Here is a 24,550-nt window from a genome sequence, read left to right on the forward strand (position 1 = left end):
GACTTTTTGCTTCACTGTGTTTATCTGCCGCTGTGGATGCTGGCATCAGTGTGGTGCTGCACTGGAACCAAGTGAGGAAACCAGTTTAAAGTCATGTACACTTCATTCATGTCATGCACAGTCATGCAAGTGCCAATAAAAAGAGCTGGAATCAAAGTCAAAGTCAAAGAAAACACGTGACCCTAAAAGTTGCCAGTAGCCTTTGAGAGGCAGTGAGTGAAAACATTTTCTCCGGTCTGTTTTAGCTTCTGGCTGATCTTGAACGCATCAACAGTGTACTTTAAAGGCAAACCACAGAGACTGTGGTACTGATGTCCTCTTACTTACACTGTTTCCCACATGCAGATTTAGTCTGAGCTTGTTTCCAGATGGCCTCGTGACATCCACAACTGGCAAAACCACAGAGGTGCCATCGTGAGAACGCTGAAGTGGACGTCCTCCAGTGCTCAGCTGTTCGCCTCCCAAAGCTTCAGGCCTTCAGTCCTGCTACAGCCTTGTTCAGAGCGTTAGAGCGTTACTGTTAAGAGCCGCCGCACTGGACAACACCGTTGTCTTTGGGGAAGAGTTGCATGATGGGATAAAGGCGATCTTTTGGGACAAAACAGTGATGTGAAATTTCCCAGAGCTGTCAAGAGATCAACGGAGCTGAGCCTGAGATCCAGCAGAACAAGGACAAAATGTTTTGGAGAAAAATGCAGCTCTCATCTGAAGCGCCAACACCGTCATTGCTCTGCTCACTGCCCACGCACCAAATCGAACTATTTTTACTGTGATGTTAGCATTACAGGCCCAGTCTGTAGCATTGTAGGAAAGCAAATATAATATTTATAGTCATGTTTTAAGTGTATAATCACTCGAAAACAAGAAATAGTTGTAGAAATATGGGAAGACCACCATGTGACGTTGCTGCATTTCTACGGTATCCCAGAATGGACAAACCAAACACTGGCTCTAGAGAGGAACGTTCACAGTTTTCATGATTTGGCGAGATGTTAAGCGTTCAGCTGGTTGAAACCACACTGGATGTTGCTGATATTTTCATGTATTTTACCGCCGGTTTTCCCAGGCCATAACTCTGTGATGACACCTGAGGGTGTGGCTAACACTTGGAACAATCACTGGGGCCACACCTTAGATACGACGTCCTGATGTCAGGACGTCAGGTGATTTCTGACAGCCTGCAGAGGAAGTTCAGAGAGGCAGTGTAAGCTGCTGCAGCTTGTGTGTTACCGCCGCCACCCTGTGGTGAGGATGAGACACTGCAGGACTACACTCTGCTGATGTTCAGTTTTTCATGTCACTTATTTCTAACACTGAGTTGATATTAACAAGAAAGAAAGACAGCAAATCACTTTCATAGGTAAAACAAATGCTGATATCCTGTTAGCTTCATGTAAAGACTCAAGTTTGTCTGGGAATAGTTTGGTATAGTCTCTTTGTTTATTGTGTTGCCTTTAAAGGTCAGATCCTGTCTTTCAAATATCCATCTTTACATTTAGATTTTTCTTCCTCTCTGTTATGAAAAGAAATCTCTGCTGCAAATATGCTGTGAATCATCTGACAGATGTCAGCAGGAGGACCAGAGAGAAGATGGGAGACAAAGAGAAGTAATGTCATTAACAGAGAAGAAACATGTTTTCATGGTGGAGGGAAGCTTCGTGCTGCTGGGTGAAAGGCAGATCAGCTCACAGCTCAGAGATTCCTGATTCTGGCAGCAGCATCCTGTTGGCATTTCTACCACCACCAGTCAACAGAGAGCGTAACCATCCATCAACATGGCAAACAAACACACACTGCAACATGCCAAACAGTGAGGGTGTGTGTGTGTGTTTACATTTCTGTTTTTACCACATTGCACTGTATGTATCTGTACATTTCCATTGTTTCTCCTAAAGCATCCTTCTGTCTTTGTCCTGTTTATGTGCTCACTGATTGCTTGTTCTCTTCCCCTTTTTCCACTATTTGTTATGTTGCAGCCCCAAACTGAAGATCATTTAAATCGTTTTTCCTCGTTAAAACGACGCACCACATGACTTCAGTCACTGCTGACCCACACGGCAGCCGTCGGTGTGTCTCGTAGCGGGAGGTGGACAGTCGGGAGACATCAGCACTTCTATCTATTCGTCTGTGAAGGACTGTTTGAAGACTTCATCTGTCCCTCCTGCGGCTGAGATGTCATGTCTCACGGCGTGTGTCCCTGCAGCTGGACACACGGCCTGCACGTGTTTTGTCCCATTTGTCCCACAATAATTTACAGAGAAGATTGAAACTTTTCTATCATTTCTCATCATGTCACTGTCGATTTGAATGTACATAAAATAAAAAATAAAATGTTTTATTATTGTATTTCCGTTTACCATTCTAATTATTTTAATTTTACTTTTTGTTCTGTACTCACGTCTCACTAATAAAGGAGATTTGGATCTCGGTGTGACTGCCTGATAAATAATAATATATGAAAAATAATTAATTATCTAATTTAAAGCATTTTTAATTAAGACTGGATTGTGCACTAAATGAAGATTAAAGTTTCCTCATCGACGTCTTCCTCACGGCTCAGAGTTTGTAAGTATTGATAAACCTGCTCGTTGGCAGAAATTCAAAGGCCGTTTCTTCCCCTCTTTTAAATCCAGTTAAAAGAGACAAGCTGTGTACTTAGGCCTGATTCCCCCAGACTATAGCTGGGCTTCAAAAAAATCAATAGGGGAAATTGTACAGCAGAGAAATTAGAGTAAAGAACAAGAAGAGAAGAGCTGCTGATTGGGAAGAAAACACTGAAGGAAAAGGTCAAGAAGGACGAAAAGATGGAGGAAAAGAACTCTGCTGAAATCGAATCATTCCCCCTGAGTTTCACAAATGAGCTGTCCAACTCTGTGTGTGTGTGTGCGTGTGTGTGTGTGTGTGTGTGTGTTGGCTCGATGGTTGTGCTTCAGGCTCACAGTTTGTTTATGCAGAAATAACAGCTGGCACCTTTACACCGTATTAAAGCAGCACACACACACACACACACACACATTTGTCTTTGTATTCTTGTGAGGACCTGTGCAGTCACTGAGTACTTTCACTTGAGCTCTGCAGTGTCCCTTTGCCAGGCTGGTCTCGTCTCTGTTTGGCTTTCTGCTGTCATGTCGTCTTCTGCACACTAAACTCTGTATTTAAAGGTGCAATATTAGTAAGGTTATTAGTATTAAGGGATAATACTAATACTGCAGTACTTGTCCTATACTTGAGTATTTCCATTTTCTGCTACTTTCTACTTCTACTCCTCCACAATGCAGTGGAAAATATTTAGCTGCTTACTGCATGACGTTTTTCTGGCAGTTTTAGTTACTGCTTACTTTGAACGTTGAGGTTTTACAGAACACGTGCTCAGTTTGATCTGTAGAGATTATAGATGAGTTGTTATTGACTGACATGGTGGCTCGACAGCAACACAAGCCCAACACACGAGGAAGAAGAAGAGAATGGAAAAGTAATTTCATCAGACGCTGGCGCCTCCTCTGCAGGGATGAAACTGGACTCCCGTGTGTGTCATGTTGGTGTAACATGAGATTACTGTACTGAAGTGGATAACGTGTGATAAACCAGGTCATTCACACAGAAACACACAGAAAAACAGCAAATATCCCACGACCGTAACTGCTGCAACCAGGAGGACAAACAGGAACGTTCAGCCACATGTTCTTTATGAACTTAACTTACTTCCTCTCTCAGCGTTACAAAGCAGAAACATCCAACTGACCCGACAAAGTGATAACAACAAGCTAAGAGAGTTGTGAAACGCATTAAAACTTCAGCTTTTCGGGAAACAGATGAAGAAACGTTCACGCCCGGAGATGCTCGGAGGCCATTGGACTGAGCACAGATGTGATATGTTCAGTTAAAGCCGTCCTTTGATAAGATGAGCTGTGACTTTCTGACTATCCTCACAGATTTTCATGATGCATATTAAACAGCACATCAGTGATGATCTCTGCTTCTCACCCACTTACTCCCTCTTGTGTTCTGTTTCTATTCCTGTAAAGCAGCTCTGAGTCAAGAAGTCCTCCAGGAATCAAACACGGGCTTCACATGCGACTCAGCGGCCGCGATGACACAGCTGACGGCAGCCTGGAAACATGACCAACAGCTGCAGTAGAAGACACTGTAATCCTGATATCACATGTTTGTGTTTCAGCTTCAGGCCCATCGTTCTGCTACGGAGGATGTTCATCCACTCCAGCACCCACATGCAGCACTTTGGCCTCCTCTGAGTTCATGAACCAGTTCAGAAAATAACTTAGCACCAAATCCATTAAACACAAGCAAAAAAAACAAAAAACCCCTCACAGCAGTCTGCATTATCGTACTCGCTGTATGTCGCTATAACACTCTATCACTACTGCATCGTTGTTATCAGACTGGATTGTCAGATACAGAAAGTAGTCTCATAATAAATAGTGCTGAACTTTTCTTCTGTATGCTGTTTCCTTATAATATAAAGTTTTATTTATCCAAAAGCAGATTGTTGTACAGCACATGTATATGATATGATCTGCGAGGAGCTTGCTGAGTAAATTGAAATCTGAGCAAGCATAAATACATATTAGCATCAATATGACACACCTTTTTGCAGTGGTGGATAAAGTATCCAGATCCTTTACTTAGGCAAAAATACTAATAGCGTGTTTAAAAAATCCTGCACTGAAAACAAGGAAAAATATTTAAGTGCAATCAGAAAAATGTACCTAAAGTATTCAAAGTAAAAGTATTCGACGCAGTAAAGCGTGCCCTCTGACTGTCATACTGTTCCATACCCTGTTCAGTGTGAATACTGGATTCTGACTGGTCGCAGGGTGACCATTAATTCCTGCTCTAGCTGCAGGCTTCTGAGCAAACAATCTGAGCATCAACATGTGAGCGTAGTCCTGCAGTGCCTCATCCTGACCACAGGGTGGCGACAGAAACACACAGGCTGCAGCAGCCTTCACTGCCTCTCTGAACTTCCTCTGTGGGCTGTCAGAAATCACCTGACATCCCACTCACTGCTCAGTATGAGCTAACGACCTAACGGTCGTCTGCTGGGTGAAGTCTTAAGATTGATTTGGGGACAGCAACGCCACGTTGAAACATCCTTTCTGTTAAACATCCAGTCAGATTACTGACTTTAAATCTTGTTAGCTTTCTGCCTCACAAATGAGTCAGAGCTGAGCAGACTAGAAATATCTCCGGCTGCCAAGTGGTATATTTCCGTCACTTCAGTGTTTAAATATTTAAAATAAATCCAAAACATGAAATAGGACAGAACACATCAAAAGTCCTGTCGCTGTACTTGACAAGTCCAGATTTCTGAATTAGTAGCAGAGCGGATAAAAGGAGATAAAAACACAAAGGATCTCTTCTGGACCTACAGATGAGAGGAATCACCTGATATTGGTTAAAGGTCTCAGTGGGACAAACCGCTTTAGTCACCAAAAGTCAAAAAGTGCCAATAGTACTCCTGGTTTACAGCCCTCTTTATTAACATAATCAAACTAGCACTCATACTAGACCGAAAACAATAATAATATTTTATCATAATAACATGAATCAGTGATCCTTCTGTCCTTCTGTGCTTGACATGTAACAAATGTATCAATAACAAAATAAAAATTATGCACAAAAGCTGGCTTCGTTCAGAAAACGAACTGCAGATGGGAAAGCTGTTGAAGGTTGTGACGTTTGAGCCGTTACGTCACCATAACCTCTCGCGATACTTGTGGGAGATATAAATCCCTCCGCGGCCTGGGCTCAGTCTTTCTTTCTCCCTTTAGCGGTGAAGGTGCAACAGTAATCGGTCGTCCCGACTGCGGGTTCATCCGACACCCTCACCACTGAGCTCAACCACCACACCAGCAACATGCCTCCCAAATTCGACCCCAACGAGATTAAAGTTGGTATGTTTTTAGTGTCAAGTGGGTAATAAAACGAAGTTTGTTCACAGCCAAGATGGAGTCGTTCTGTGCTGGCTGCCTGCGTGTGTGCCGGCCTGTGAACGGCGCAGATGAAACGGTAAAGATGGGACACAAAACGCATAGAACAGGGTCAGAAATATGTCTTAGTAAATTTATGCATACTTAGAAGTTTGTAATGGTTGAAATTTGGCGGCTTTGATCAGTGAAAATAGTGTCTGCAACGTGGAGCTACGAGCCAACCCACGTGCTGTCATTACAAAGCTAACTGCTAATGGTAATCTGCTAGCGTTAGCTTAGCTTACCGTGTAAGTGTGGGAGACGTGAATAAAATTCACCTGTTTTGTAAGCGGTAATGTTAAACTTTAGAATCTGATTTAGCGGTGGTTTGGTAATCATGAGCTCATTTTGCTAATTGTCGTAATTTGTTAATCCAAGTTGTCATTTAATCTCATGTTATCTGTTACTCTGATAGTTTAAAAAGAACAATTATTCTCAGATTGTCCAACATGAAGATTTGATTCTGCTAACATCACTGGACACCAAGCATGTGTTTTAACAGAGAGCTCTTTAACACCGGGAAACTATTGTCACTGTTAAATATCAGTTATTCTAAAATGAGAATAAGTGGTATTGAAAGTTAAGAGTCCCAGCTGTGTCACAACGTACGGGCGGTCAAAGGATGTAAGGTGAAGCGTCGTCAGACTTCAGGTTTTAAAGGACAAAGGATGTTCATCAAAGTAGTTTTGTTGGTGTAAGTGTTTACCAGATCTGTTATGAACACCAACTGTTAACAGTAGTTTCCATATGCTCCATCAGTACCTGTTCTCCACCTGGTCAGATCAAACAGGTGTAAGGCTGTGCTGTGACTTGGTGTAATGTGATCTTCCTGTAAAACTTGGTAGCTGTATATTTAATAGTTAATTACGTTGTATCATGTGACCTTTGCATCAGTAAGAGGTCAGTATCTTAATATGCTGATATGGTGAAACTGACTCAGTCCTGTCAGGTGTGTTCACCAGAATACTTCTGATTTTAGTTGCTCAGGTGTGTCTGAGGAGAGATGGTAAACCTTCTGAGCTGATGGTATGTCAGTTATGAAAGTAGTGCTCCAGCAAACCATTATTTCCATTGTTGCTTAAAGTGCTGATTATTGGCACGATTAATCATTTAGTCTGAAGTATCAGAAACTCTTCGACTTGTCGTGGTCAATTTCCCAGAGCTCAAAGTGACGTCTTCAAGTTGCTGCTTTGCCCAACCAACAGGTCAAATACTCTTCATTTTTATAAATAACAAAGAAAAGCAGCAACTGTTGACATTTAAGAAGCTCGAACCAAATTTATCAGGAAGACAAACGTGTTGGAGACAAATCTTTTCCTGATGGCTTTAAAGCGGCTGAATGAATCCCAGCTGCAGGGTTCTTTTTGTCCAAAATTACTTAAGCAGCAGTCAGAAACTTCATTTCCTGTGTCATACAGTTTGAGAGTATCTGACTAACAATTTAATGATGGTTTTCATAACTGTGTTTAACCGTGAAGGTGCTGAAGCTTTCGGTTTGGCTTCAGTATCTCGTGTTGGCGTGCACATTGTTGAATCATTCCTTATGATCCAGGTGTTTGTTTTTTAAAAGTCAGCAGTGCTGTGACATAACTGAAATGAGCTACAGCAGACAGTTTAAGTCGCTGTCGAGCTCTGGAACCTGTTTATAACCAGCTGGGCTTTGTGTGGCAATGCCGCCTCTGAGTGAAACCTTTGGGGTTTTGTCTTGCAGTGTACATGAGGTGCACAGGAGGAGAAGTTGGAGCCACCTCCGCCTTGGCCCCCAAAATCGGACCTCTGGGTCTGGTAAGTGCAAGTTTGTCAGCATTAAATAAATCAGCCTCCCGCCACTATGCCCGTCTGTCAGAGTGACTGAGTGTAATCCAGTGGAGGCTCAGAGCGACCCGGCTTTAGGAAACAGGGCTGCCCAAACCAATGGACAACTCTGTGCCGAAAAGTCTGGAACACAAACTGGGCTCCTGTGTACCTTAATGATTTATGGTATTTATCTAAACAAAACAGTCACCAAAACTGCTTCAATGCGAGTGAAGTCATTGAGATGTGGTTTGTAATTCGACTGTTTTCTCACCAGTCTCCCAAGAAAGTTGGTGACGACATTGCCAAGGCCACCGGTGACTGGAAGGGCCTGAGGATCACCGTGAAGCTGACCATTCAGAACAGACAGGCAGCGGTACGTACCGAGTCCACGTTCAGGGGCCAGTCAGCCGCAGGGTGGAGGTTTTGGTTTGGTTCAGTTCCAGGCAGCTGTGGCTCCAGGATGACGACAATCTGTGCGATTTATTTTCCAGATCGAGGTTGTTCCCTCTGCTTCTGCTCTGATCATCAAAGCTCTGAAGGAGCCTCCTCGTGACAGGAAGAAGGTCAAGAACAGTAAGTGACTGCGGCACAACAATCACCTTTTGTTTAAGAAAAGAAAAAGGTTCAAATGGATTGACTGCATTGCATGTTTTTTCCTTTTCCAGTCAAGCACAGTGGAAGCGTGCCCTTTGACGAGATTGTGAACGTTGCTCGCATCATGAGGCCTCGCTCCATCGCCAGGGAGCTCTCGGGTAAGAGCTGACGCGACATTTATCGGCCTTTTCACGACTGTCACAGGCGGTCAAACGTTATACGAACAGGCAGCTTCTATTAACAGCATGCAGCCTCCCGCCACTACGCCCGTCTGTCAGAGTGACTGAGTGTAATCCAGTGGAGGCTCAGAGTGACCCGGCTTTAGGAAACAGGGCTGCCCAAACCGATGGGCAACTCTGTGCCGAAAAGTCTGGAACATGTGCTCAAACACAATCAATTTTGTCCCCGTGTTAACATCTCGGCACTTGTTCTGTTTTAAATCAGCCTTCAAAGCGTCTAAGAAACGAGCTGCAAGCGCTGCTGATGAAAACTTCCTATAGACTCACCTGAGTTTATACTTTAGCAGCAGGACTTTGTGTGGACTTTGACAAACCGGACATGTTTTCCCTTTACTTTCCCCTACAGGAACCATCAAAGAGATCCTGGGAACCGCTCAGTCTGTCGGATGCACCATTGATGGACGTCCTCCCCATGATGTCATCGATGACATCAACAGCGGCAAAATCGAGTGTCCATCTGAGTAAACTGAAGACCTGAATAAAATGTTCACAAGAACAGACCACCTGGTGTTAACCGTGTTTTTGTTTTTTACACTCGGACTCGGAGTGAGACACACAGCAGCTCTGGTTTTGAAGTGGAGACGAAATCAACCTGAAGTGAAAAATCACATTAAAATCTCGTTTTACACGTTAAATGTGTCACTGCTAAAGAAAATGCAAGTGGGGGGTTCATTTGAAGGCATCTGTGTGTACAATAGAAGGTTAGAAGTAGCCTACTTTGTATTTTTAATTTGTGGTATCATTATAAAGATCAAAGTACTTCTTCCTGCCCAAGTGCAGAAGTATCCTATAAACTGAAGTACATTTACCACGATGGGGTTCAGTTCATCAGCTGCTTGCACTGTTGCCTCAGTGTGTTCAGTGAACGAAGAAAAGCAGCAAACTGACATTTAAAAACCTGGAAGCAGCATTTCCCCCCTTGAATAAGAAATGATTAATCCCGATTCTGTGATCAACCCTTCAAGGCGGGTGGGTGTTTTAGGTCGGTTGTGGTTCAGAACGGCTCTCCTTTTAGTACAAAATATTTATTGAAAATCTTCAGCAGTCATGTACAACTCTACAAAAGTATAAATGGTTCAAAAACTCTACAGATAAGCAACAAAAAGGCGCACCGGAACACTTTCTACTGCGTATGAAGTAATGTGTCCAAGCTGTCCAACAGTCCACTGCAGCCGTCACAGGGAGGAAAGGTGTGAAAATGACATTCAGCAACGCGTTTCTCACATTAACTCGGTCAGTTTGGTGTGTGTTTCTAATATTCTGCCAATCGGTGTGTATGCGCATCAGTGAAAAGCAATCAAAAAGCCAGAACGTCCCGGCGAGTGTGAATTTACACCGAAGGCCAGCATCAAACTGCACGTCTGACTGACGTTTTCTATTCTTAGACTCTTGTGCCGCTTCTGATGTTTAGACGTTTTAATATTTGAGAATTTATTAAATAAAAACGTTTTGATCAGCATCACAGAGAAGGCAGGGGAAGTTTCGCTCAAATGACCGCCTGTGTTCGCGCTCCCTCTGGTGGTGAACTGCATGAAAAGCACCTTCACCAAAGTGTGCTGCTGGTGGACCGAGGACAGATCAGATCCCGAATCAGTCGTCTTTGTGTTTGACTGCCTAACTGCTGCATATTATTTACTCTCAAGAAATCCAGTTACAGAAACCAAAACAACAAAACAAAACAAAAACAGTGTTTGTATCAAAAATGATTAAAAATACAAAATGATTGCAGACAAAAGGTGAGGAGGAGGATGGAGTTTCTTTGTGCTTCGTTTGTCACCGAGTTGCAAAACGGCAGCTGCACCCCCTCAGAAACGTGACCTCACCTCTTACGGGCTCACTGCTGCACTGTGAAGGTGGATGTACTGATTCATGGGGGCTCTGTGATGACCAAGCGTCACTCAAACACATCACATCCGGCCAAAGCCCAGAGGAGGTGGCACAAGTGCATTTCATTGATCAGCCATCAGGGCTTGATCAGTTCTCCACCTCCTCTTCCTCTGCTTCATCCTCAGCTTCAGGCTCCTCCTCCATGCGCTCCTCCTCCTCCTCCTCCTCCTCTTCCTCCTCCCTGCCCTTATCGTTCTCAGAGTCGGCCTTCTTCTCTTTGTCTTTGCGCTTCTGCTCAGAAACCTCCTTCTTTCCTTTCTGGCCCTTCTTATACACTGTGCAGAAACACAAACATGCAGCATTAACTCTGATTTATCTCAAGTCCACGTTCTGTGTATGTGCTCTGAAAACCTGGTCTGGATTGCACATGGACAAATGAACTGTGTGGACCTCCTTTAATCTGAACGGATTCACTGACATACTGACCCTCCAAAGCTTCTCTCAGAGGCTCCAGGAAGCGTTCAAACTCCATTTCCTCCATCGCAGCCAAAACGTCTCCAGCGTTCAGAGTTTTACGCTTGGCTTTCATGGCAAAGTTATTTGCACTGTGACGAGATAAACCGCAAGAAGACATGTTTTATTTAATGGAAAGTTCTTGCAGCTTCAATTCAAACCGTGGACAGTTGAGAGCGCCGAGACGCTGCTTTTCCTGTGTGCGATCGTGATGTTTGACGGACAGGTGCTGTAAAGGGTTTTCTTTAGTCTTACCAGGATGTTGCGTACAGCACAAACACGCTGGCGGCTTGGGATATGGCTCTCCTTGCTTCCTTCGACACGTTCACTCCATCGGGGAGCTGCTCAGAAAACAAACGGTGCAGAGGGACAAAAAGAAGGCCGACATGAAAAAGTAAGAAACCTCACCTGACTTTCCATCAGCATGACGGTGAGACGGTGACTGAATTTTCATTTGTTTTGGGTGAACTCTTCCTTTATCAAACAAACTCACAGAAACTGAGACCAATCTTTAGTCTTTCAATAATTACTCGATTGATTGATTCTGCCAGCTGCTCACACGGTGTCATTAAAATAACTCTGAGGCTAAAAACAGCAGGAAAGTATAATAATATAAAACTGACTTCCGCTCTCTCATTAATCTTAAAATGACCCGTCAGGTTCATCCGGTGACCCTTCGGAGGGGCCCGACCCGTAGGTTGAGCCTCACCGGACTGAATTAGCTAACCGTATTGTACTTTAAATGATGCGTTTCTGTTTGTGCTTGAGTTTCCAAACGGGGGCCTTTCGCTTGCCGTCGGGTGTTAAGCGGGCTCACGTTTTGCGTCTCTTTCCACTCACCGCCTCTTTGATGATGCGGGTGATCACCGCGTTGGGAAGGTTCAGATCCTCCGGCCTCTCCGCCATTTCACTCACCGGTGACCGAGTGCTCACACCCCGCCGGCCGCGTCTTCCCCGCTAGCAGCACCGTCCGTCGCGCTTCACGGCTGCTCGTGCTAGCAGATTAGCGCCTGCTCACACCGTCGTGTTAGCCTGAGCTAACGTTACGGGCGTAATGTGGAGCTGCTGAGGGCTGTTAACGTAGACCAAACGCTGCTATTGATCTGATCGATCAGTTTGGCTAATCCATAAGGCCACACTCTTCCAGAAGTTGCCCGCGTGCTCTCCAGGTCCGATTTGTTTTGAGACGTTTCCCGCGATCCTTCCAAGCACGAGCCCTCCTGTCAGCGTTCACCTTCGACCTCTGACGTATGCGTGATGTAGGCAGTTACGTACTTATCGTAGAAAAAAAATAAATGGGTCAACCTCTATAGAAAAATGGAAATGAAACAACACGTGCTTCGTTATTTATTTTTTTTACGAGGTGTAATAACGTACAAGACAGGTTTCGATTTGCAGTAGTGGAGGAAGTATTCAGAAGTACTTTGAACTGAAATATTCAAGCATAATCAGTAAACTGTATGTAACTTTTCAACGTAAAAGTGTTCTGCACAGTAAAGTGTGAGTTTTGACGCGCTTGTCTGCTCTCATTGGCTGATCGTGACTCCTGCATTAACGTAAAAGCAGGATTTTACTGCTGCGGTTGGAGCTCATTTTGACTGCTCTTCGTTCTGGATTCAGCTGCTGATTATTTTCTGTTAGTCGATTGATTGTTTGGTTTGTAAAACTTCTGAAAATGGTGAGAAATGTGGTCACAAAAACCTCAACATTATTACAAGTGCATTCAAAAGCTTAACAGCATGTTTGTGAATGAAAAACGACTTATTTACTGTTTGTCAATTCATTTTCTGCAAATTTACAAATTTATTCATTTAAACAAACACACACACACCTGCACAAACAGTAACTGAAAATAGTCCCCGAAAAACGCACTTTTTCTCCTATTTTTGAAGCAAATTACAGCATCAAAAAAGGAAAATAATAACAATCAACAAAACAAATAATAACAGTAATGAAGTTAAGAATGTGTGCGGGCGGAGCGGCGAAGCCTCCGCTCGTCGAGCCGCGGTGTGTGCAGCGAACACGTGAATATTAAAGCCCTGAGCGGGCAGACTTCCAGCTCAGCTCACACCTCCGTCACAAAGCGAGCGGAGAAGGTCAGGGTTTGTCGGGGTGGGGGGGTTGGGTGCGGGGGGGTGCGTTGGTGGTTTCCATGGCAGCTGGCGTCCTCGCGCATGCAGGAGGCGTTGCAGCCCACTCGCTTTCGAGCCGTCCGCGCAGTCGGGCTGTGAGAGGCGAACCTGTACGCCCACCTGGTTCAGGCGTCTGCGGCTGCTTCCGGGCAGCCCTCCAGGATGCTCGGGTTTCCGCGGCTCTCATCGCTGCGTCGTGTGCGCCCAGCGGGTCCTCAGGTTGCTGCACATTCACCAAAATGTCGGAGCAGTTCAAACGTACATCTGCTTTTCTTTTTCAGTCAAAGTGAAAGTACGGCATTAAATCATCTTATTTTTACACATTTCTACTACTGTCTGTGCAGCTTTGTATGCTCTAGTCGATGAAAATAAATTCATTTAACTCGTTTAACTTCCACCCTCAGCTTACACTTTTCACTAAAGTCTGAATTCAGACATTAACTATTTTTTATGTCACATTTCTTTCAGAGGATGCTGATAAAGAATAAGGAGTTGAACTAGAGTGGTAATAAGTGTTTTTAATTGTGACATAACTAACCTTTCAGTCTGCACATCAGAGTTTGTGTCAGGGAGCATGTGGCTCATTCAAACTAAACTCGACACAAAATACAACATTTTAGGCCTCCATAAACTTTAACATTCAAGTTCAGTTGAGACAGTAAACACAACAACAGCAAACATCTGGGCCACAGATCCTGTAAACAAAACTGTGAAATCGTCATGTTTTCAGACTAATCTGTTTGGTGTGTTTCAAATAAATCACAGGAAATACAATGTGAGAAAACTGCAAACAACTTCACACACAAAAAATATTCAACAGCCATTTCATCTAATCAGACGGCACATATTGTAATTTAAAATCATTTTTTCATCTTTCAACAGAGTCTTTTGTGTATCTTTTGCTGTTGTGTAATTTTTTACAAAAAGTTTGATTCAGTGTGTTGTTGTTTCAGTGTTACCTCAGAGCAGGACTCCTGTCTGTCACATGTGTTGTTTTGTAGTGTGCCAGTTGTGGATTTTACGTCATTTCTTTTGTGGTGTGTTTGTATTTTCTTATTATCAGTCAGTCGCTTTTAGCATCATTTGTTTTTATTCTCTTTTCTCTGGAAAACTTTTAGTCTGACTTTTCATGCTGCTGAAGAAAGCCACAGTAGATCTGTGAGTTTAGTGGAAATTGTCAAATATCCAAATAATAATGTTTAATAAAAATGCATTACAAAGGGGGGGTCATACTTCAGATGTGGTTTTAAATTGTTTTGCAGCAGGTGGGTGTCGTCCTAATATGTAAGATTATTTAACACACTGAGGAAGTGTGAGAAAGAAAACAAGTGGAAAAGGAAGAGACTCGTGTCAAATGAAGCTGATGTGTTGCAGCCTGTCGAACAAACATGAGACCAAACGTCGAGGACAAGGTCAAAGGGGCAAAGCGGAACAACTTAGCACCTTTCTGATCTGTCAGCCCAGCTAAATGCACTGGAAATGAAATGATCTCAGTTTGTGTGAAAGTGGACTTAAGAGCAAACGGCTGGACCAAAGTGTAACTATTTTGTAATAAGCAAAATTGTATTTCAATCTTCTTTACTTCGAGCCTCACAAATGTCACACTTTAAAATAAATACAGAATGCTAAAGGCAGTAATGCCCAGATGATGGCGTTCATCAACTAAAACTGTCGGTAGTAAATATAAATACTTTTAATTGACTTGGTCTGGGTATTCGTATTCGCTTAGGAAATCCAGTGGAAGTGAAAGGATGAATCGATGAGGTGAAACAATCAGCGACGGCTAATGGCTAACATCGTCTGGTTCTGCCACTGAGGAACAGCCGCTGTGAGAACCTGCGCTACCTGCATTAACAAGTGATAAGTGAACAGGAGGGACGGTAATAAAATAACAGTGCAGTAAAAGGAAGAGGTCAGAAGGTCTTCCGTATGGATGTGGTTCGGAGTTTACTTGTTCTAGCTTGTTCTACTGAGGTTCTGCGTGAGACAGGCAGAACCTCACTGTTGTCTGCCCGCTACCACTGGATTCTTTTGGAAGCGTAAAGAGGTTTGTTTATGCAGCACTACTTTTGTGTACATCCGACAATTACTGGCACCAACTAAGATAACGACTTTCGACAGCTTTTTAAAAAAGCAAAGAAAAGTCAACCACAAGGTGTACTTTTCGAGCTTCCGACTGTACGCTCAAGTGCTGTTTCTCATTTCGGCCCTGACGGACGACAACGGTTGCGTGTTTATTGGACCTATTTTCTTTTGGATGGCTGTGCTGCGCCTTTCTCTCCCTGTCTCCTGTGCAGGGCCGCCATCTTGAATTTTAATGTTAATTTCTAAAAAAAATGTGTTTCCTGTGATATTTTCGTTTAGGGTGTCGTGCCAAATTTGGAATAGTTTGAAGGAGTGTTGTTTTATTTCGTGATTGTTTTACAAAATCACACCGTGAGTATTCTGTATTTGTTCTGTTTCTGTTGTCGACTCAAGACATTTAACGCTACCAACGCGTGAAAATGCTTTCAGCTTACTGCTATTTAACTGCTAGCCATTATGATAAATAACATTGCCTGCACTGAGATACTGGTTATTTGGTGGTTCAGGTGGCTACCGTACATCGTATCTACAACTGTACTGGCTCGCAAACTAACTTTTAAATCGCACACAAATTATAGATTTACCTTGGTAAGCTAGCTAATGGTTCCCACATCAAACAACCCAAGCTAACGCAATATATGTTAAACAGCATTAGCTGCTGTGGTCCAGTGGTTTGCAGGTAGTGTTAGGACAACGTTAGCTAGTCACTTGGTGGCGAATGTGTGCAGTGAACTGTCGGCTGTTGTCGATTATTATTTGATACACTCTTAGCGAGTGTTCTGTCTTTAATGGGGGAAGTGGTAACTGCACCGTGTTTAAATCGACAGATACCCGCTAGCATCAAACTTAACTTCAGCAGGCTGCTAGCTTAGCTTCGTTCACCGTCACATAACACAGTCAATATAACCCAGCTAACACAAACTAAGAAGAATGGCAATGTTTGACAGTTCATCGGGGTTTGTATTGTTTGTCTTTGTTTAATAAACGTTGACCATTAGGGTTTTATTTGTTGATTGTTAGCGGCTTGCATGGCTGAACGGACGTTTCGAAGAGGCTTGAGATGAGTGTTATGGTTGATACCCTGTCGTTTATAGTTAAATATCACCACGTTACCATCCTTAAAATTATTCTGTTGCAGTATTTTTGTCGAATATCCAGCTAATTTCTAATGTTTAGAGGCTGGTTTGACGGTATCAACACTTTGTTGGAAACTGCCGTGGCATATTGCCGGTGTTTGCTGCAAGCTAACGACCACGGCCGAATATCTCCCCGGCGTTGCCTTGGTGGTTAGCTTCAAGCTAACGAAGTGTATGGGTGGAGAGGCGACAGTTAGCAAACAATGCAAGCTATATTGATAACTGATACAATCTCGGCCTCAGTTGTCGGTGTGGCCTTCCGGGTTTCCACAGTCTTTCCCGATCCTGTGGCGTGTTGTGTTTGGTTGTGGCTAACACTGACTTCTAAGTTAAAATTGTAAAGCATTTTATGCGTCGATTATGAAGATGATATGATGCTCCGAGCTATCCATTTGCGCTTTGGAAACTACATTACTCGTATGGCAGAAGTGTAAACTCGGTATGATGTGTTCATGCAATACTAAACGTGAAGGTGATTCGAGGTGTTTTTGTGATTATATGATTCATAAATCAACAAAAACAATACTTATTATGTATGGGTGATAGGACCCAAGACGTTTCTGTTGCACTTGACAGTAAGCCAGTGCAATATTTGGGGTTACCACTAAGCGGCGCTGTAGGATCATTTTAAACTTGTTTCCTCAACACTAGCTTCAAGTTATGGTCGTTCCAGTAACACCAGCCATCATCGGGCAAACTGTCTAATGCTGGTCTCATTTGGCACTTCAGCAGCTACCAGTAGTAGGTTTTAATGGCTGTGGAATATTTAGTCTTCAATCTCTGCGACTGACTGGTACTTCATTACAGGCAGGCCTCTAAACCTTGTTCAGGTTGTTTGGTGGAGTGGAATATACTGAATCCAAAAGTTGTTTGGACAGTCCTACAGAGTGGTCAGAGATGTGTTTGCATGCTGTGCGCTGCATGCATGAATTCCTGACCTTATTGTATCCCAGTTCAATCTCACATTTATGTTTAGAGCTGTCTGTGAACAGAAAAGTTATTTTCAGTTAATAGAGAAAAGGTTCACTTCTTGTTGTCTGACAGATGGTGAATGCATCTTGTGAGCTTGTTATTTGCATGATGGTCTTTTCTTTTTTTTTCCTTTTTGTCTTTGCGACACATCCACATGCTGATTTCCATCCCGTTTTGTTTTGCGTTTCTTCGGTCTGCATAAACTAATTAAATTCTGTGGCTACACAGTAAAGTTTATTGTTTGTGCTCCTCGTTCAGGTTTCAAACTTAGACCCCAGTCTTCCCCACACAAGAGTGTTTCTTCATCTCGGAGACTAAATGCAACTGGACCAGGGGGCTTGTGGGCATGAAGTGGCTGGGCGAATCCAAGAACATGGTATTAAATGGCAGACGACACGGAAACAAGTTGACCAGCGAAACACCTGTGAGCCAGAGCCAGACTCGCTCTCAGCATTCACAGAGGGCATCCCTGCGCCACAGCAAAAACAGAAACCGAAGATGTAGCCGTAGTAAGTTAAATGTGATTATGTTATCATCGTATGGATTGTTCATCAGTCACATTCACTAACATCTGTCTGCGTTGGGTGTTTTACAGGGTTTAATGGAAACAGCCTGGAGGCAGAGAGGCGCTATGTGCCCTCATCAGGAATGACGGCAAAGGAGTTGTGTGAGAACGATGACCTGACCACGAGCCTCATCCTGGATCCATACCTGGGCTTTCAAACACATAAAATGAACACCAGGTCAGCAGATTAATCCCAGTGGAATTGATCATCTTGAAGCCCTTTAGCAGTCAGATAAAAGCATCATTAGATACCTCCTTTCACTGTGTTATATTTGGCTTTTGATTTTCCTCTTTTGTGTTTGTTTTATTTCATTACTGTGGCCCCACAGATTTCGACCAATTAAGGGAAGACAAGAGGAGCTGAAGGAGCTCATCGAACGCTTCAAGAAACATGATAACTTGGAGAAAGCTTTCAGAGCTTTGATATCCGGAGACTGGTCCAGAAATCTTTTTCTCCACAAGACGAAAGCTCAAGAGAAGCTCTTCAAGCAGCATGTAAACGAATTGTCTAAGATCTGCCCTGTTTTTCTGTCAGCCCCACATTTGAGCGAGCAGTCAGAAGACTAACGTTATGTTTTGTGTAGGTATTCGTGTATCTGCGGATGTTTGCGACGGACAGCGGATTTGAGATTCTCCCTTGTAATCGCTATTCATCGGAGCAAAATGGAGCTAAAATTGTGGCAACAAAGGAATGGTGAGGACATCACGCCATCAGTTATTTCGGATTATAAATGCACCACTGGTCAACACATTGCATTCATTAATATTCCAAAGTCTCCATGCACTTAACTATTCTAGGTTCATCTTTGTGTGTCTACCATTGATGGATTTGATGGTCAAAATTTTGTTACCTGCGTTATCATGCTGTATGCAAGCTGATCTGGTTACTGCTGTGTAAAAGTGCTGCGACACAAGGTAATCCAGCCTGCTGTTATAGTGCGTAACAAACCGTTGTACTCATGTTTCATCATTGTTTTACAGGAAAAGAAATGACAAGATCGAGTACCTGGTTGGATGTATCGCTGAGCTTTCAGAAAGTGAGGAAAACATGCTGCTGCGGCACGGCGAGAACGACTTCAGTGTCATGTACTCAACCAGAAAGAACTGTGCGCAGCTCTGGCTGGGGCCAGCTGCGTTCATCAATCACGGTATTAGTCCTTATGGTGTCTAGTGCTTGAGTGTCATTATTAGTGTAACAACACAATGAGATGAATATGGTAAAATGTTTTCATGTGATAAGTATTTCTATAGTTTATAGTTTTTTAAATTTCATTTGTCTCACGTTCATTGTGTTCCTTTTGTCGCTTCTCTCTCCCCCCCAGATTGTCGGCCAAATTGCAAGGTACGTTCTTTAAAAGGTCTCTTAAACAAACAAAATGAAAAAAAAATCACACAATCGGTTGCTGCTCGGTGTTGACGCTTGGTAAACAAACATATTTTTATGGTTATGTTTTGTTTAGTTTGTGTCGACGGGGCGGGACACCGCCTGCGTGAAGGTTTTGAGGGACATTGAACCAGGAGAGGAAATCTCATGTTACTACGGCGATGGGTTTTTTGGGGAGAACAACGAATTTTGTGAATGCTATACGTGTGAACGGTAGGTGCAACAATAAAGACACTAAAGAGGAAGTAAATGCATGTGACTGAAAGTGTTGTAAGGCTTATATACATTTGAAAATAAGACTGTCATTGTTTGGTGCATTAGTAGATAACAATAAGGTGCAAATGAACTGCAGTTTCTTCACTCAACTTTTCAGCGATGTTTCATTTCATTTTCAGTTTCGTTGTGTAGGTGACATCTTACCTTGTCATCATGTATTCATTTATGTTGTTGTTGTGCAGACGGGGTACTGGTGCTTTCAAATCCAAAGCTGGACTGCCAGTGGAAGTGCCAGTGATCAACAGCAAGTACGGGTTGCGGGAGACAGACAAGCGTCTCAACAGACTGAAGAAGATGGGGGAAGGAAACCGGAGCTCAGACAGTCACTCAGTAGGCTCCCACACTGACGTAGACTCTCAGGAAATGCCAAAAACACATCAATGTAAGCCCCCCTCTTAAAATTTAAACTGTCTTTCTGTGCTGTTGCCATAGTTACCATCAGAGTTCAAATCCCTAACTCAAAAACAGGGCAACGATGAAGAAGTCCTATGTGGCAGAAAAGTCAGGTGAAGGTGGTCCTCCGTAGGTGTATTCATTTAAGTACGATGTGGCTGAGTAGTGTGTAGATTTATTACTATAACATGATAAACAATCTTTGTTCTTTTTATTCTATGTCATCTTCATGTTGAATGTAAATATCTCTCGATTGCACTGTTAGTTATTCTCAGCAGTTTTTAAGTTAAAAAATATATTTGGTTTTGTACATGTTGCCCAGCAAACTCAAGTTTAGATGTCTTTCTGCAAATGTTTTAAGTATCTAACATGCAACGTCTTATCTTTGTCCAATCAGCTGCCAGAAAAAGAACATCATCATCATCATCATCTGGTCTGAAGTATAAAAACAGGACTCAATCCAGACAGAGTTTGTCGAGAGCTCTTACTACCTCATGTTCAAAACAAGGTCGTGTAAACAATAACAGGGTACCAAAGAGACTAAAATCCCAATCCAAGCCTTCACTAAGTAAAGTCCAGTTGCGGAGTCGCAGGAGGGCTGCAGAGCCCAAGGCGCTGGCCAAAGGAGAGACTTGCCAGCTGGGTCTCAGGGACTCAAAGGTGTCGCTCTGTAAAAGTGTCACCATCAAGAAGGAGAAGGATGGACAGGAGCTGGTGCAGCAGACACTAGGCCAGCGGGGCTGCCTCACCCGTCATGCTGCCAAGGAGAACGGCAATCTGCCACATGTGCAAAGCAGCGACGGCAGCCAGTGTTCGACGTACAGAACTCGCAGGTCCACACGGACCCTCGTAAAAGCCCAGGAAACGGCCACCGGTGTTAAGCTGGAGCCCAGCGCGATGGACGGCTTGAGCCCGGTCCCTGGTGGAGTAGTCATTAAAACGGAGCCAGCTGACATGGAGGAGTACCTTCACCAAGGAGTGGGGTTGGAGCAGCAGACGTTAGACACTGGCTATGCCAGAACAGGGTCGTGCACCAGGCGGAAACGGCTGACACGGCTCAGGACCGAGCGGACGATTAAGTGTGAGGACTCGTATGGTGAGCCATTCATGCCGGTGGCTGCTGGCCACACCGCTAGCTTCTCAGACTGTGGTAATGTGCTCTTGAGCTTCGCCGACCGACACAGGGACTACAACGGGGTTGCCAATGGCAGCAAATCGCTCCGCAGGGACAAGGGTAAGAGTAGCTGCCGGTCACAGGACAAGGGGAAGAAGAAGCGGCGCATCACACGATACGACGCTCAGCTCATCCTGGAGAACAACACGGGCATCCCCAAACTGACACTCCGCCGGCGGAGGGACAGCAGCAGTAGCAAGACCAATGACGTCAACGATCCCATTGGCTCCTCCAACCTCTCTGCCTCGACGGTCAACTCTGCCTCTTCCAGCAAAATCAGTATCAAGTTCAGCAAGGACCACGATAAGGACAAAGGCAGCTCATACATAGCTAAACTGAATAACGGCTTTGCTCCTGTGGTCCACAGTAACTCCACCAAGCTGAAGATCCAGCTGAAGAGAGAGGACGATGCACGCAGAATATCCCAGACCAAGGCGGACCCGATGTCATATAATGGGGACATAGGTCAGAGTCTGGAGGCCAGAAACGGTGGACATCGGACCCAAAAGGTCCTGGCGGACCCTTCATCTGAAGAGGACGACGACGAGGAAGGGGAGGATGATGACAACGACTACTTCGACAATGAGTTCGAAGACGATTTCATTCCACTTCCTCCAGCAAAGCGCCTCCGACTCATCGTGGGTAAAGACTCCATAGACATCGATATCTCCTCCAGGAGGAGAGAGGATCAGTCCCTGAGGCTCAACGCATAAGCTGTGGAGCTCATCGCTCCCACCTCCCCCTGTAAATAAAGATGACTCGCTGATCAACTGTTGTGTTGATGTAAAAGAAGTACATTAATTTAAAAACAAAAAAAATTGCTGAGAAATCAAGAATCTGAATGAACGTTACGAGAAGGTGCTGTTGAGCTAAAGCAAATCTCTGTTCTTCACTTAAGTTGTGCTCATCACTCTCGTTGTGAGTGTAATTTGAGTTTTTTAGAAATACAGATTAGATTAAGTACGACTTAACTCACCCAGTATGTTCTCTGGCATTTTCTCTGCGTGCTATGCGAATTGTAAACAGCAGGAATTTGCCAAGTTTGTCTGCTTATTGTTTCTGAATAACCTCGCCGGATCATTAAGTGAAAAACGAGAATTTGTTTTAAGTTCAACTGTTTCTTTAAGTGAATGCACTTGTTATATTCATAATGGACATGGATATTGTAGAAAGTGTACAGTATGGTGACTATCCCCTCTGTCTCATAGGCAGGTTTTTATTGAACTTTTGATTTTTGTCCTATAGTTTGTAATTTTTTTTGTGGCAAATCATGCTGAACGTACCGTATGGTGTGGTTGGTCCAGAGGCATTTTAAGATCAGTCAGTTCATTTTCAGGTGCCATGTTCTCATTATCCCAGTAGTTTTTCTGCTCAAGAACCACATGAATTTCAGTAACTCATTCATTTCCAGCTTGGGATGGATGATAAGACCTCAGATTTAAATCGTGGTATTTAGGGCAGAACCCCGTTGTGTTTGTTATTTTTCTTAGCCTGAGGCTGAAATTGCTGTGGGCTGGAATGAGCTGGAAAAATTGAACTGGGCCCAATTGGTGGAAACGATGTACAAATGCTTCCTGAGTAATATGAGCCCAAATGTCCAGATGGTGGCGCTGTAATTGACATCCATAAATACAGTTTTGGAAAGACCAAACCCCTCACACTGAAATCCTGCACAAACTGAGAAACAAAAATGAATTTTGACCACCAACATCATTACAAGACTGAGAAACGTTTCCGTGATAAATGAGCAGGATTGGTCGGCAGACATGGTCGTCATCAGCAGTAAACCTTTGCAGAGGGCGGGGCTTACAAAGAAAATGGCCGTAACTCATTAACGATTTGTCCGCTTGTCACAAAGCTCATATCTTCTGGCCACGTTTGGGAAGAGGGCTGTCAGTTTGAGCCACAGGTTGTCTTGTTTTTGTTTTGGGTTTTTTCATCCCATTACAGTATCAGAGATGTAAGAGTTAATCTAATCAGTATACCACTCACCCCTATTGTCAGCATTATTCACCGTATAATCATGTCTCTGAAGTGTTCAGTCATACAATGTTAAAGCAACATCTGTGCTATCATGTTATCCTCTTGAACATCACAGTTCGTGTGCACGCGGAACGACGGCGTGTTTAGTTTGTCTGCAGCCGTCGCACATTCACGACGTGAACTTCACAGTGCAGATGCACAATTTTGTTTTCCCAGCGAATCGAGTCCCAGCATTTTGTTCAGCACGCTGCAAATAAAGTTAATCAAGCTGCAGAATTCCAAGAAATAAAAGCACACAATGTTTTATAACCAGTTCATAAATGGGGGCGAACAGACCGACCAGCAGCTCTCATTGTTTTCTTTGGAACTGCTGTATAATGGTAACATGGCACACGTGGTAGGTCATCCCTTTTAAACAAGTGAGAAAATCGTACCAAATCCACATAAAAAGGCTACCTGTATGCCGACTGATGTCCCTCCTAACATTTATTTTCTCTTTCGTCCAGTCTCATTTTTTAAAAAATTTATCTAATCTGATTTTTGGAGGCAAGTGAACAAATGTGGATCGACACTAGAGTTTGGAGAGGAAAATCACATTGTCTGAAACGTTCTTACTAGCTAAGGATCATGTATACTTTTCTCTATGGTGCTACTTTTATTTCCTTACCATCTGTTTGAATTTGTCGTGTGTAAATCTGTTGGTAGACGGTGGCAGCATTAACTTAAACAGGCCCAAATCCTATAGAAATACACATTTCATCCGTTGTCTCTGTAGCTTTTTTTTGAGTTGTTTGTTTGATTTTTTTCTTTTCTTTACAGGAGCTCATACACTTTCATTTTTTTAGTTTACAAAAAATTACTGTCTGTCGAGCAGCATTAGGTGCCTTAACGAAGAGCTTTTTGACCCATTCAGACCAAATTTGTCTCACGGCTAATCAGTGACAATGCTAAGCCATCTGCTTCCCCCTTGTAATATGGAAACACACACAAGTCCACCTTCAGTCCTTCTGTATATTATTTTATTTTTGTAGTGTGGAAGTAAATGAACTGTCCAACAGATCAAGGGATCAACTAAGATTGAATGTTAACCCACTTTTCCTGTGTTAATATGTACTGTTCATATCACCAGCAGCTAATCACCGTTCTGAACCTGGCTCAGTCTGTCCTTCCCCTTCGTCGGACGTCTCCATCCTACACTGTAAGGTGTTCCAGGTGTACCGTCTGTGTGGTCTTTGTCCAATAGACAGCTGTCAAGATTTCCAATTGATTCAAAAAGTAAAAGATTAAAAAAAAAAAAGCAAAACAAATGTGAATAGTTTGCGGACATTTTAGCGTGTTGCGTGGGTAGTGGGAAACATGTAAAGAGAATTAAAAATGGACAGTGTGTATATTGTCCGATATGTAAATCATGTGAACACATCTTGTACTTATTTAACAGTTTTGAATACTTGAAAACTATATAAAGTTTCTTTGTGACTCTTGTTTCCTGA

At 43.3% G+C, this 24,550-nt stretch overlaps 3 protein-coding genes, 1 long non-coding RNA gene and 2 other non-coding genes across 12 annotated transcripts; 5 read left to right on the forward strand and 1 right to left on the reverse strand.

The window, feature by feature from the left end:
• Positions 1 to 127: 127 nt before the first annotated feature.
• Positions 128 to 2,344, forward strand: LOC124063220. 2 transcript variants are annotated; one of them, XR_006844071.1, is made up of 3 exons: positions 128 to 1,245; positions 1,527 to 1,816; positions 1,977 to 2,344. It is a non-coding gene; the product is annotated as an uncharacterized LOC124063220 (long non-coding RNA). The 2 variants fall into 2 exon arrangements; XR_006844069.1 differs by having other exon boundaries at positions 128 to 1,816.
• Positions 2,345 to 5,756: 3,412 nt separating this feature from the next.
• On the forward strand, positions 5,757 to 9,120 carry rpl12 (ribosomal protein L12). 2 transcript variants are annotated; one of them, XM_046396651.1, is made up of 6 exons: positions 5,757 to 5,915; positions 7,702 to 7,775; positions 8,062 to 8,160; positions 8,279 to 8,360; positions 8,453 to 8,539; positions 8,967 to 9,120. In XM_046396651.1, exons 1-6 carry the CDS (start codon positions 5,879 to 5,881, stop codon positions 9,083 to 9,085), a joined length of 498 nt encoding a protein of 165 aa, XP_046252607.1. In that variant the 5' UTR covers positions 5,757 to 5,878; the 3' UTR covers positions 9,086 to 9,120. The 2 variants fall into 2 exon arrangements, with proteins under 2 accessions (XP_046252607.1, XP_046252616.1); XM_046396660.1 differs by lacking the exon at positions 5,757 to 5,915 and adding an exon at positions 5,948 to 6,030.
• Positions 7,813 to 7,939, forward strand: LOC124064546. Its single transcript, XR_006844285.1, has one exon. It is a non-coding gene; the product is annotated as a small nucleolar RNA SNORA65 (small nucleolar RNA).
• On the forward strand, positions 8,636 to 8,762 carry LOC124064542. Its single transcript, XR_006844284.1, has one exon. It is a non-coding gene; the product is annotated as a small nucleolar RNA SNORA65 (small nucleolar RNA).
• A 509-nt stretch (positions 9,121 to 9,629) lies between the features above and the next one.
• On the reverse strand, positions 9,630 to 12,224 carry pole3 (polymerase (DNA directed), epsilon 3 (p17 subunit)). Its single transcript, XM_046396673.1, has 5 exons — positions 11,951 to 12,224; positions 11,801 to 11,907; positions 11,216 to 11,301; positions 10,934 to 11,052; positions 9,630 to 10,782 (listed from the first exon to the last, which is right to left on the reverse strand). Exons 2-5 carry the CDS (start codon positions 11,864 to 11,866, stop codon positions 10,595 to 10,597), a joined length of 459 nt encoding a protein of 152 aa, XP_046252629.1. The 5' UTR covers positions 11,867 to 11,907; positions 11,951 to 12,224; the 3' UTR covers positions 9,630 to 10,594.
• Positions 12,225 to 14,929: 2,705 nt separating this feature from the next.
• kmt5b (lysine methyltransferase 5B) lies at positions 14,930 to 24,550 on the forward strand. Of its 5 annotated transcripts, none has more exons than XM_046396704.1 (10): positions 14,930 to 15,139; positions 17,544 to 17,794; positions 17,881 to 18,028; positions 18,180 to 18,345; positions 18,435 to 18,544; positions 18,832 to 18,998; positions 19,173 to 19,192; positions 19,311 to 19,447; positions 19,693 to 19,892; positions 20,301 to 24,550. In XM_046396704.1, the coding sequence occupies exons 2-10, from the start codon at positions 17,632 to 17,634 to the stop codon at positions 21,788 to 21,790; spliced, it is 2,601 nt and encodes an 866-aa protein (XP_046252660.1). In that variant the 5' UTR covers positions 14,930 to 15,139; positions 17,544 to 17,631; the 3' UTR covers positions 21,791 to 24,550. The 5 variants fall into 5 exon arrangements, with proteins under 5 accessions (XP_046252660.1, XP_046252643.1, XP_046252675.1 ...); XM_046396687.1 differs by lacking the exon at positions 14,930 to 15,139 and adding an exon at positions 15,273 to 15,528; XM_046396719.1 differs by lacking the exon at positions 14,930 to 15,139 and adding an exon at positions 15,547 to 15,683.

Source organism: Scatophagus argus, chromosome 1, assembly GCF_020382885.2.
Source record: "Scatophagus argus isolate fScaArg1 chromosome 1, fScaArg1.pri, whole genome shotgun sequence".
Classification (NCBI taxonomy): Eukaryota; Metazoa; Chordata; class Actinopteri; family Scatophagidae; genus Scatophagus; species Scatophagus argus.